Consider the following 11892-nt stretch of genomic DNA (forward strand, 5'->3'; position numbering starts at 1 on the left):
TTGTTATATATTATCAATTACTATGCATTTTTATCCAAAAACAATTCTTATAAAATGTGTTTAATTAGTGAAAAGAGTTAACTATGATTTATGTGTGACTTTTGAACTCTATATTATATTAAATGATAAATATCATGTCATATAATATTTTAGATTTTCAATTCCATGTAACTGTTTTATCAGTTATAATTACTCTATTCATTATAACTATAAATCATAATTGTTTTATCCGTTTTTATTATTTTTTATTTTTTATAAATATAATAGTTTAAGTGAGTAATAATTCTTGATAAAATATATTTCTTTTTTCTCTTATCTCATATATATAAAACTAGAAACACAGAAAATTACATGTATTTTAATAATACTTATAGAGAATTTTGTTTGATTTAGTGTGTAGAGAGAAAGAGAGAGAGAGAGAGAAAGTGAAAGGTGGTCGATTTCGTGGAAGGTGCAAAAGGGTGAATGGTTTGAATATGAAAATGGTTTGTGTTGGACCATTCTGGCTCCTCACAGTGGCGTGCTCAATATCCAACCATGTATAAATACCATATTCTCCAACACAAACTTCAAACACAGATAAACTTCACACACAGAAGAGTAAAACCAAATCAGAACTTGATTAGTTTTGAAGATGGTTAGAGCTCCTTGTTGTGAAAAGATGGGATTGAAGAAGGGTCCTTGGACCCAAGAGGAAGATCAAACCCTAATCTCATACATCCAAAAACATGGCCATGGAAACTGGCGTGCCCTTCCAAAGCTTGCAGGTACTTCATTCATTTCTCATCCATGTTTCATTTCAGCTCAAGTTCTTCGTTCATTACAAGAAAATCATTAAACAAAAACCAATTTTAGAGACGAAAAATAATCAGTTGTTACATTAACTAAATTAGATACTATTTTTATAAACTAAAAAAAATCTTGTTTTTTAAATTAGTTTTTTATTGATAAATAATTTCTAAATTGGTATCAAGATTTTAGTTACTAATTATTTAAATTAAAAATTTAGTAGTAAAAACTTTGATAGCTAATTTGATACTAATTTAAAAACTATTTATCAATAATAGAAATTAATAATTTTTTAATCTCTAAAATAGTATCTAATTTAGTCAATATAGTAACTAACTATTTTTTTTTCTCTAAAATTGGTTTCTGTTTAGTGATTTTTGTGTAATGATTTTTATCCTGTTTATTGATTCTATTGTTCTGGGTTTTTTGGCATCATTCTCAGGGCTATTGAGGTGTGGAAAGAGTTGCAGACTGCGATGGATTAACTACTTGAAACCAGACATCAAAAGAGGAAATTTCTCAAGTGAAGAAGAAGATATTATCATCAAGATGCATGAGTTGCTGGGAAATAGGTAACTTCATTTCTTCCTCAGATTAATGCCATTCATCATATTTTTTTTTTCCTTCATGGAACTAAGTTCAATAATAACAATGATATAATTGGTTTAATTTTCTGAAATTATTACAATGTGTGATTCTGAAAGTGAATTTGGCTTTTAATTTTTTGGTTCTTATCTCTTCCTTGATTTCTTTTAAATGTAATCAAGATTTAGTGGTGGGGCAAACAACATTGATGTTAATTATAAAATTATAAAGGAATTGGGTCCATTCACTACTTATTATAATATAGGTAAAAACATCACTCAATAAATGAATATAAGCTTATCTTAAACCGTGTGTTTATGGGTACACGTATCGGACACTATACTTGTAGAACACTTTATGACTCTCGTAGGACATTTTATGACACTCGTAGAACACGTATTGATAAAATGTCTAATTCAAAAAATATTTATTAAATTCTTTATCATTCTAATACAATTTTAACATAATTTTAAATAAATAAAAAATACATTAATTTGACACGCACATGCAAATAAATAACTATATTTATATAACTTTGTTTTTTTTGTGAATCACTTTAACCTAAAAACTGAAACCAGAATCTGATGCATATCTAAGAACATTATTAAAATCCTTGTTTTGTTTTCAGGTGGTCAGCAATAGCAGCAAAACTACCAGGAAGAACAGACAATGAAATTAAAAATGTGTGGCACACTCACTTGAAGAAGAAGCTGCTGAATTCAGAACCCAAAAGGGTTTCCAATCCAAAAATCAAACGATCTGATTCCAATTCCAGCACCCTAACTCAATCAGAACCCACATCATCATCATCACCAAGCACAACTTCTTCCAGTGAATTTTCATCATTCAGTGACATGAACAACACCACCATGATCAAGAGTGAAGACACAGAGTCTGAGGAGATAACCATGCCTCCAATTGATGAAAGCTTTTGGTCAGAGGAAACAGTGATGCCATCATCAAATTCTTGGACAGTTTCAAATGATCACCACCAATACCAATTTGATTCAGTGGAAACCTTCCAACAACACAGTTTTGGCTATAATGGTTCAAACTTTGATGATGGAATGGATTTTTGGTATGACATATTCATCAGATCAGGAGAGTCAATAGAATTGCCTGATTTTTGATCATTTTTTCATCAAAGGGTATTATTAAATTTGGCAGGTAGAAAAATAATAATTATATTAGCAAATTAAATCTGACTGTTTCAAATTATTATATAAGAGAGCTAGAGTCATTCATTGACAAAAGAAAGTAGCATAAAAAATGGACAAAAACCACTGACTTTGTTTTATGTATATTGTGCAATACTCTCATTTTTTGTTTAAGAATGTTTCATTAGGTTAGAGCTATTCAAATTGTAATGGCAATAAATTATGAAATGGAGTATTCAAATTTTTTTACTTCTCTTTGTGTTTTGTTGTTTATTCTTTCTGCTTGTCTTTGTTTGGATTTTTCTTTGAGAGCATCACTTCACTCATGTTTAAATTTGAAGTGGTCCACCATGAACTTGTACATAGTTGCAACTTGCAAGGCACTTTTGGCTGCTTTGAAAAGTAAATTTTGTCACCCAAGGATGCTTAAAATAAATGAATTTCTATTTATTGAAAGATAAATTTGATGATCATTTCATTTGAAATAAGATAAAAGAGTAAAATATGTTGGTAGTTATAGATAAGAATAAGATTCGTATACATAAAAGTAAAGGGGGGAAAAGAGTTTTGTAAACTCAGATTCATTCCATAGAGAGTAATTTAGCTTTTCAAGTTATTTAATGTTTATGACTGATTTGTAAATTTGACAATATTAGGAAAAGTATCAAAATGAACACTACACATATTTGTAAATAGTGTTATTGCTTTGTGCTTGGCCACACATCGATATCGCACTTAAAATAAAATAAACATTAAATACTAAATAAATGACACAAAAGCTACCTATTTATCCATGTAAGAGAGTGACAGAGATACGTATAATTTTTATAATGTAAAACACGAAGATACGAATCTATATATTATATAATTATGAATTATATAAATTGAAAATAAATATTTATATACATAAGTATGTTTCAGTTTTATTTTTGTAGTAGAAAGATGTTTTTCAAAACTTATTTAAAAGGATTTATTCCTTATTTTTATAATCAAAATCCTTATTTTTATAATCATAATAAAAATTTATACAATAAATTTAATTTTTAAAAAAATTAATATACTTTTTTTTTTAAATTATGTTAGAACTGTGTTAGAATTGTTAGAAATTCATCAAATATTTTTTGAATTTGACACTACACTAACGTGTGTATAGTACAAGTATTATCAGTGTCCGATACGACACACAATTTAAATTTAAAAGACGTGTCCAAAACTCATATATATACACACGTATGTTTCTATATATATTCTTAAAAATTAAGATGAAGACTTCAAGAAAACGAATAATGCCTCAAAAAGAATATTTTTCCATTACTTCTATCAAATCTATATATCTATAATTATGTATATAGCATAGTTAATTTTATTATACAAGTGATTTATTATTCTAATAATATCCACTTAAAACATAAAGTTAATCACTCTTATATGTTTCAATGACTAATAACATTATTAATCACAACAATATATTTTAAAATTATATTCACTATTCTTAGTCAAACAAAATTATCGAATTTGCATACATACTTACCCGTGCATAAAAGTTAATAACCTCATGCTGCTAACAAAACTATCAATATTTTTCATACTTACACATAACTATCCCCATAAACATTAATAACCTCCATAATCCTAGTTTTATTAATCATAATTTATATTGATTAATATATAAGACCCATATAAATTTGTGCACGTAAATTTGTAGATTTTGTTTATTATTCTAATAAAAAGGTTTTCATTTTGGTTCTGTTGAGGTCGAGGTGTTAGTTAAGTGATATCAGTTTATTTGGATTTTTATAAAAAAATCTATTTTGGTTCATAAGTAATTTCATTGTAGATCTTAATAAATTTTTATGTGACACGAAAATTTGAATATGTAGTAGTTCAAATGCCATGACTAAAACTGTAAGCTCAAATATCCTCCTAAAAGGATTAGATGTTGTTGCAATACAACAAGTAATGCCAATGAAAAAGTACACTCTCAGCACTCATAGTTCCTTTGTGTCTTGGAGAATTATTCAAAATTGAAGCTACTTCTATGGCAAAACATGATCCCAACCTACAAGGATGGATCACAAAAACCAATGTGTCTAAGAGAGGCATGAGTAGGCCAATGCCTTCTCCTCAGAAAGCTCTTCTCCTGTCAAGTCCAACTTCTTCCTTGAGTACTCGTCAATTGGAAGTCCTGAGTAAATTATTGGACAAATGAAACAAGGATCAGATGTATTCATTCAAGTTAGAACAAGTGGTTGTTTTGAGTAGTGTAATTATTTAATGGAAAAACAACAAAGCCTTTATTCAACTAAAGGTGATTCTTCTCAGTTAATTACAAATGTTATCTGTCAAGAATAAACATTCTAGAAACTCAAACTGGCAAGGAATTTTAGTTGCATAGAAAGCATCATCCATATAAGAGATTGTTCAAGTAAATATTGTTTCAGTACAATGGTGATGCATAATATGGACAAGTAAAATAGTAATGAATATACTATCATATCATGTGACAAAAACTAACCTTGGACGATTGTCCATTCCCCATTGGCACAAGTGACAGGGAATGAATAGATGAGTCCAGCTGGAACATTGTAAGAACCATCAGAATATACTCCCATAGACACCCAGGTGCCCTAAAATAGCAAGGCAAAAATATACAATTAGCTTAGCTGGAGACACATACAAAACCTGAATTAGAAATCGAACAAAAGCCTAACCAACCTGAGGAGTTCCAAGAACCCAATCTCTAATATGGTCACAAGCAGAACTAGCAGCTGATAGTGCACTTGAAAACTTCCTAGCTTTGATAATTGCAGCACCACGTTGTTGAACAGTTGAAATGAACTCCCCATTCAACCTTGATGATGAAAAATTCCAGCAATGTTTCAATAAACACAATCTTAAAAAAAATACTAGTCATAATTGACAGTATTTGTAACATACCAGGCATCATCAGCTACAAGTTCACGAACTGCTTTGTCCCCAGATGGGGTTGTAACAGTTGCATGGTTAACATCGGGATACTGAGTGGATGAGTGATTACCCCAGATTATGACATTCTTCACGTCAGAAACCTGAACACCAAGTCTTTCAGAAATTTGCCCCAGGGCCCTGTTGTGATCCAATCTAGTCAAACAAGAAATGTTTTTCTCTGGAATTGATGGAGCGAATTCTTTCAAGATCAATGCATTGGTGTTTGCTGGGTTAGCAACAACCAGAACCTGCAGGGTAAGAGTAATGCAAATCCCTTTATAAATAATTCAATAAAACGCAACTGAAAAAACATGTTTTTGAAAAAATTAACATACAGTATACATTCCATGAATAGAAAGTTAGGTTTTATTAAGATGGAGTCGAGAAACAAGAACTTTACCATATATACAGTACACTTGCACATATATGAACTAGATGGAGTTTATTCCATAATACCTAGTTCATGTTAAGATTCGAATCTCCTAAAAGTGGTCAAAGTTCAACAAACAAGTACAAAAACTAACATTAACGGGGATACATATAAATTCACTGCAACTCCAAATATCTTAATGGGACCAAAAGCTACAAGTAATATCATCAGAACTGCTTATATTTTCATTGGACTTGTGTGAAACCAACAAATTAACAGTTTTCAATTATAAGACAAAATCAACATGTCCCAACAAAATATAACAAGTTTTGTCATAAAAAAGAACAGTTGAAATAATTAAATCTAGTTAAGAGGGACTGCAGATTCAGATGAAAGGGATTACCTTGCAGTTGGCAGCAGCATGTTCTTCAAGGGCAGAAGCCTGAGACTTGTAAATTGAGACATTCTTAGACATCACATCTTTCCTCTCCATACCCTCTTTTCTTGGAAATCCACCAACCATCACAGCAACATTGACACCAGTGCATGCCTCAACCACATCAGTTGTTGCAACAACACCTGAAACAAATAATCTCACACTATTGATGATATGAGCCACTAAAACAACCTATCTCAACTCTAAGATCGATTTTTCCGTGTTGTTTAAGCAAGATTCAACAAGGGCATCATGTCAAACCTTTAAGAAGAGGGAATGCAGCATCCACCAATTCCATTTTAACCCCGTTCAATGCCTCCGCTGCTGGAGGAATATCAAGCATGTGGAGGATCACAGGCTGGTCAGCACCCAACATCACTCCTCTAGCAATCATAGGGACAAGAGCATATCCAATTTGCCCTACAATTGATAAAAACACTTTATTAGGACATCAACATGATGAAAAATAAATTCCCATGCATCCACATGCAGACCAAACTCAGTTTAAAGCAACAACTCATACCACCATAAAACCCCACTCACTCGAAAACATCATTGTAAGTTTTTAACTAGGTCAATAAATAACTTAAAACAACACATCTTTGCATAAAAAAAGGAGAGAGTAGAGAAACACCATTTTCAAAAAATCAATAGAATTGTAAATAAAATAAAATAAAATAAAGTGCACCACCAGAAAAAAAATCAAATTAACTAAGGCTTGTATAACTGCAATTGTGAATTATATTCTATTATCACCGATAATCACATTTATTAGACATTGTGGAAATAAAAAGTTATAAATTTGTCATCACAGTGCTTTATAATTAGATACTTGATGAGTATAGGTAAAGTATGCTAGAGGATCGGACACGTGTCAGACAAAAGTATCGGTGCATCATAGATAGTAAGTCAACTTGCCACACAGAATGTCACAGAATCAGATGTTTCTCATTCAATCACAGAGAAGAAACATAACAAGACACCAGCAGATGATAAAAGAAATGCAGAGACTACTAGTTTCAACTTTCATTTCCTGATGAAACATAAAACACGATCCATTTCTGAACAACCTTAACAAAAAAAAACAACCTTAACAAACAGTTAAATCAGAATCACAAGCCAGACTTACAAATCAAATCAATGAAAAACAAATCTACATAAAAAAAGATCACAAAACACAGAAACCAACCATCACCGTGGTTCATCACAGGAACAGATCTGACACATAAGCAGATCAAGATTCAAACACAGCCAAAGACATCATTTTCATACAGACCCATAATTTAAAACCATCAGACCAATTCAAAACAACCGTCAGATCACAGATCTCGCATCGAAAACACAGAAGGGTAAAACCAAGCGATCGTGACGAATCTAAAACATATGAACGGTACAAAAGAGATTCTGGATATTAGATGATTACCTGCGGCACCGGTGACAAGAACACGAACTGGGTCTTTGGCCATTTTGGAAGAAATGGAACGAATCGAAGGAACGAAGAGGGTCTAGGCGATGAAGAACTGTGAAGGAGTTACTGAAAGAGTGAGGGTGGACTCGTGAATTTATTTCTGTGGAGATGGTTAGGACTACGTAAAACGACGCCGCTTTGACGGTATATGTCCAACGTAAAAGATGCAAATAATGTAGAGTATTTATATATATTTTTAGAGGAAAAAAAACTTGTATATAAATTAATTAGTTTATGTATAAATTTATTTGTAAAATTTCATCACATTAATTTTTTATGTAAGACATTATATAGTTTATAGAAAAATATACTCTTTTTTTTAATTTTTCTTCCGTAAAGATTTCTGGATAAAGTTAATGTGGACCGTACTAATGTAAAAAATTATATGAATAGAATAAAAATAAAATTAATATATTTAGTACAATTTATATGAACTTCATCTAACAGGGAATGTGTAAAAAGAAATTGTTAACAGTGAAAGAGTTAAATTTAATTTATTTGAATTAACATATCACAGATTAAATTAGTATCTATGCTAGATAAATTTTAAAATATCACAAGAGTGGTGTAAAACTTGTGAAATAATAAATATAAAACGGAAAGACGATATTCTGTGTAGATGCTTAACGGTGTGAGTTAAAGAGGTTGAGTGGTCACGGAGCATCCGTAGACGTGGGGTCCACGCACGGTATGAAGCGTGGAGGGAGGCATCATCGACCACATGTGTCGTAAAAGGTGGACCTTAGTTGTTAGCTTTTTCAAAGTTAAGAATCTATTTCCTAACCTCATAATTTTTTTTCTTTTTCTATATTTTCTATAATATTATTATTATTATATATATATATATGGAGTGAGTCGGCCAGCATTCGAATCATTTAACCACCTAATCATGATGAGGTCATATGACGACACGTGACCGACCAATCCGTGACGACGTTCTATGGATTGATCAAGTCAGCAGAGTTAATCCATAATTAAGGGTTGTTTAACATAACTCTAAACATGAATCTATCTCCTAATCCGGCTCACCAGCAAAAAGCCCACTAATATAATATAAATAACACAAATTTCAAGGACCAGGTACATCATCATCTATAGTAACTTGAGCATTTGAGTGTTTTCTGCATGTACCACCCCATTTGTGAGATCTGACGACCGAAAAAAGAAAGGAAGAACAAGAGGAGTGGCAATAATAGACCGAAGGGAGTGGTAGTTCTCTATACCCTAACACCGTTTTGAGAACAATTATCAAAATATATTCATGCTTCATATTGGATTAATGAAATAACAATTCAATTAATATGTCTCTTATTTGACTGACATATATATTAATGTTAAGTTATACGTAAGAATAGTATATTTAACTTTATATTTTTCATACATATAACATATATATATATATATAATGGTTTATCTTTTCATCATTAGAAGGCAAATTTTAAATTAATTGGTTAAGAGACGTTATACACCATTCTTTTAGGTTACTTTAAAGGTTAAAATTCATTATAATTAAAGTTTTATTTTATTTTATTTTATTTTCAGTATTATAAGTTATAATATTATTTTTATTTAATAATATTTCAGTATTATGATTTATAAATAAAAATAAATATATTACTTTTATAAGAAGTTGAATGAGATTTCAAACAGTTTTGGAGGTTTTTTTTAGAAAATAATGATTACATAATACAAGTATTTTTATTCTCACCACTTATTTATAATAAGTAAGTAAAGTTGCTTTTGGTTATCTATCTTATCTCATTAAAATAAAATAAAAACATCATTTTTTTAACTTAATTAAATTTTAATTAAGTAGTCAATTTAATTATTTTCAATTGAGTTTTTATTAAAAAGTTTTATTCTATTAGGTGACAAAATAAATTATTATGTTTTAAGTATATTGTAAGTTGATTTGTTACTATTAAAATAACATAGTTGTTACTTTCATCTTCCTATCTCAAACTCCCCACTTAATTTATATTTCATTTTCAATTTCTTCTAACTCAATAGTCAACTTGTTTTTAGAGAGAAAAAAAATTAGTTTATCGATGAGTCGAAGGAGATTAGATAGGACAACAACAAGTTGATTAGTAAGTTGAAAAAAAAATAACAATCACATTTTCACATTGATAACAAAAATTAAACAAAATGGTACTTAAATGAAAATAAAATTATTTTAGTCCAATAGGACAATTTTTTTAAGTAGAAACTCAATTGAAATTAGAACTTAAATAATCTTTATTATTTTTGGGTTGTGTCAATCATGGTTATCCTAAGTATTCTTTATCTAACTCTTATGACTTAAAACAAAACAAAAAGTTGTTACAAAATTACATGGATAACTCTAAAGAGAATATATACAAATAAGACTTTTTTTCAAGATAAATACTTTATAGAGTGAATGTTTTACAATGAAAGAACAATTTTTATATAGTTTTGTAAGATTTTCTAGAATTTTTGTGTGCATAAAGCATGTGTACAATAAGTTGATATTTAATTTAATGTAAATTTTTTAGTTAATTTTGTATGACAAGTCTTCCATTTATAACCATGTTAATAAGATAACTATGAATGACATGTTGATATTCTCTTTCATATGTTGGAATAAAATATAAATATTATTTGTTACTTCTATCTCTTAACTCTTAACTTAAGGATTTGTTTAAGTATATAAAAAAATTTCACACCACTTAAAAATTAAAAATTCAAATACAAATAACTATATTAATATTGTTTAATAAACTTAACATTGAAAAATATTCATACAATAATACTTTTACAATTTAATTAACCTAATTTTAAAAATGTTATAAAGTATATTCTATGCACATCTAACAATATGTCTTTCTCTGGAATATTTTTACATCTTCCCAAGAAATTCTTGGATCATTCTATTTCATCCTTAACTTATTATAAATAACCTTTTAATTATTAATGAGTTATTGCATCCATTATTTATTGATTGTCAACACAAGTGAGATTATTAGAAATCTTTTAGCCTTCATCGAATAAAGAAAATAAAGAAAAAAATGGTAAAGAAATGAATGAAAAAGTAGAGAAACAAATAAGAAATGAAGTAAAATTTATCTTGTTAAAGAAAAATGAAAAATACAAATATATAATATTATTACTTTTTATTTTTTGAGAAAATGAACATTAAAACTGTTTCAATTATATAAGTATGAGCATGTATTGAAGTTGTGCTAATTGTAATATTTTATCAGCATAACTTATATATATATATATATATATATATATATGATTAAATTAAATATCATAACTTTTTAAATATGTAATTTAAATAACCTTATCAAAAGTTGGTCGTTGTAGTATAGTGGTGAGTATTTCCGCCTGTCACGCGGACGACCCGGGTTCGATCCCCGGCAACGGCGATTTTTTTAAGTTTTATAATTTGTTTTTTTTTTTTTTTTCATTCTCTACTTTCAGGGTTACATTCACTTCATTTACTATATCTTTTCTAACATGTTTTGTTCTAAATTATTTAAAATTTCCAATTGCATTGTCTTACAAATAATTAATGTTAATTGACTAAAAGAATCATTAAATATAAATTAAATTTAAAGAAAAAAAATAATTAATTCATATATTAACTAATATGTATTTAAAGTGGTTTTTATTATTAATAAAAAATTATAAAATAATTTTTAAATTAATTACTAATATTTTAGATTTTAAATTAGTTTCTAAAAGACTAATTAAAACTAATTTAGAATAAAAAGTAGTAAGTAATTAAAATATTGACAGTTAGTAGTTAAATACCAATTTAAAAAACTAATTTAGATATCAATAATTTTTTAATTCATAAAATGGTCTCTAATTTAGTCTTATTTTTGTCACTAATATAGTTTTTATTTGATGATTTTCTTGCCGTTATTATATTAATATTAATAATTATACTATTGCATTTATATATTTTTAATTATTTATACACTAAAATTAACTACAGTACTTGTGAGCTGGATGAGTTTGATAGATCCCAACAACTCACTATTAAAGCAACTGAAAATAATTGAAATTAGGAGAGAAAATGGATGCATGTGGACATTGGACAAGAACAAACAACAAATTGAAAAGAAAAGCAAAACAACTAAAGCAAATG

The 11892-nt window shown here is 28.7% G+C and overlaps 2 protein-coding genes and 1 non-coding gene across 3 annotated transcripts; 2 read left to right on the forward strand and 1 right to left on the reverse strand.

Annotated features, from left to right (window-relative positions):
* Positions 1-487: 487 nt before the first annotated feature.
* Positions 488-2780, forward strand: LOC137827504 (transcription factor MYB15-like). Its single transcript, XM_068633665.1, has 3 exons — positions 488-767; positions 1232-1361; positions 2003-2780. Exons 1-3 carry the CDS (start codon positions 635-637, stop codon positions 2502-2504), a joined length of 765 nt encoding a protein of 254 aa, XP_068489766.1. The 5' UTR covers positions 488-634; the 3' UTR covers positions 2505-2780.
* Positions 2781-4398: 1618 nt separating this feature from the next.
* LOC137827503 (malate dehydrogenase) lies at positions 4399-7940 on the reverse strand. Its single transcript, XM_068633664.1, has 7 exons — positions 7728-7940; positions 6566-6724; positions 6272-6447; positions 5469-5746; positions 5247-5382; positions 5047-5158; positions 4399-4716 (listed from the first exon to the last, which is right to left on the reverse strand). Exons 1-7 carry the CDS (start codon positions 7768-7770, stop codon positions 4622-4624), a joined length of 999 nt encoding a protein of 332 aa, XP_068489765.1. The 5' UTR covers positions 7771-7940; the 3' UTR covers positions 4399-4621.
* Positions 7941-11092: 3152 nt separating this feature from the next.
* Positions 11093-11164, forward strand: TRNAD-GUC (transfer RNA aspartic acid (anticodon GUC)). Its single transcript has one exon. It is a non-coding gene; the product is annotated as a tRNA-Asp (tRNA).
* The last annotated feature ends 728 nt before the right edge of the window (positions 11165-11892 follow it).

This window comes from Phaseolus vulgaris, chromosome 7, assembly GCF_000499845.2.
Source record: "Phaseolus vulgaris cultivar G19833 chromosome 7, P. vulgaris v2.0, whole genome shotgun sequence".
NCBI lineage: Eukaryota > Viridiplantae > Streptophyta > Magnoliopsida > Fabales > Fabaceae > Phaseolus > Phaseolus vulgaris.

Coding starts and splice junctions, on each gene's coding strand:
- LOC137827504 (XM_068633665.1), top strand. CDS start 635: ATGGTTAGAGCTCCTTGTTGTGAAAAGATGGGATTGAAGAAGGGTCCT. Junction 768..1,231: donor TGCCCTTCCAAAGCTTGCAG/GTACTTCATTCA, acceptor CATCATTCTCAG/GGCTATTGAGGTGTGGAAAG. Junction 1,362..2,002: donor CATGAGTTGCTGGGAAATAG/GTAACTTCATTT, acceptor TTTTGTTTTCAG/GTGGTCAGCAATAGCAGCAA.
- LOC137827503 (XM_068633664.1), bottom strand. CDS start 7,770: ATGGCCAAAGACCCAGTTCGTGTTCTTGTCACCGGTGCCGCAG. Junction 5,747..6,271: donor ATGCTGCTGCCAACTGCAAG/GTAATCCCTTTC, acceptor CTTACCCTGCAG/GTTCTGGTTGTTGCTAACCC. Junction 5,159..5,246: donor GGGTTCTTGGAACTCCTCAG/GTTGGTTAGGCT, acceptor TTGCTATTTTAG/GGCACCTGGGTGTCTATGGG.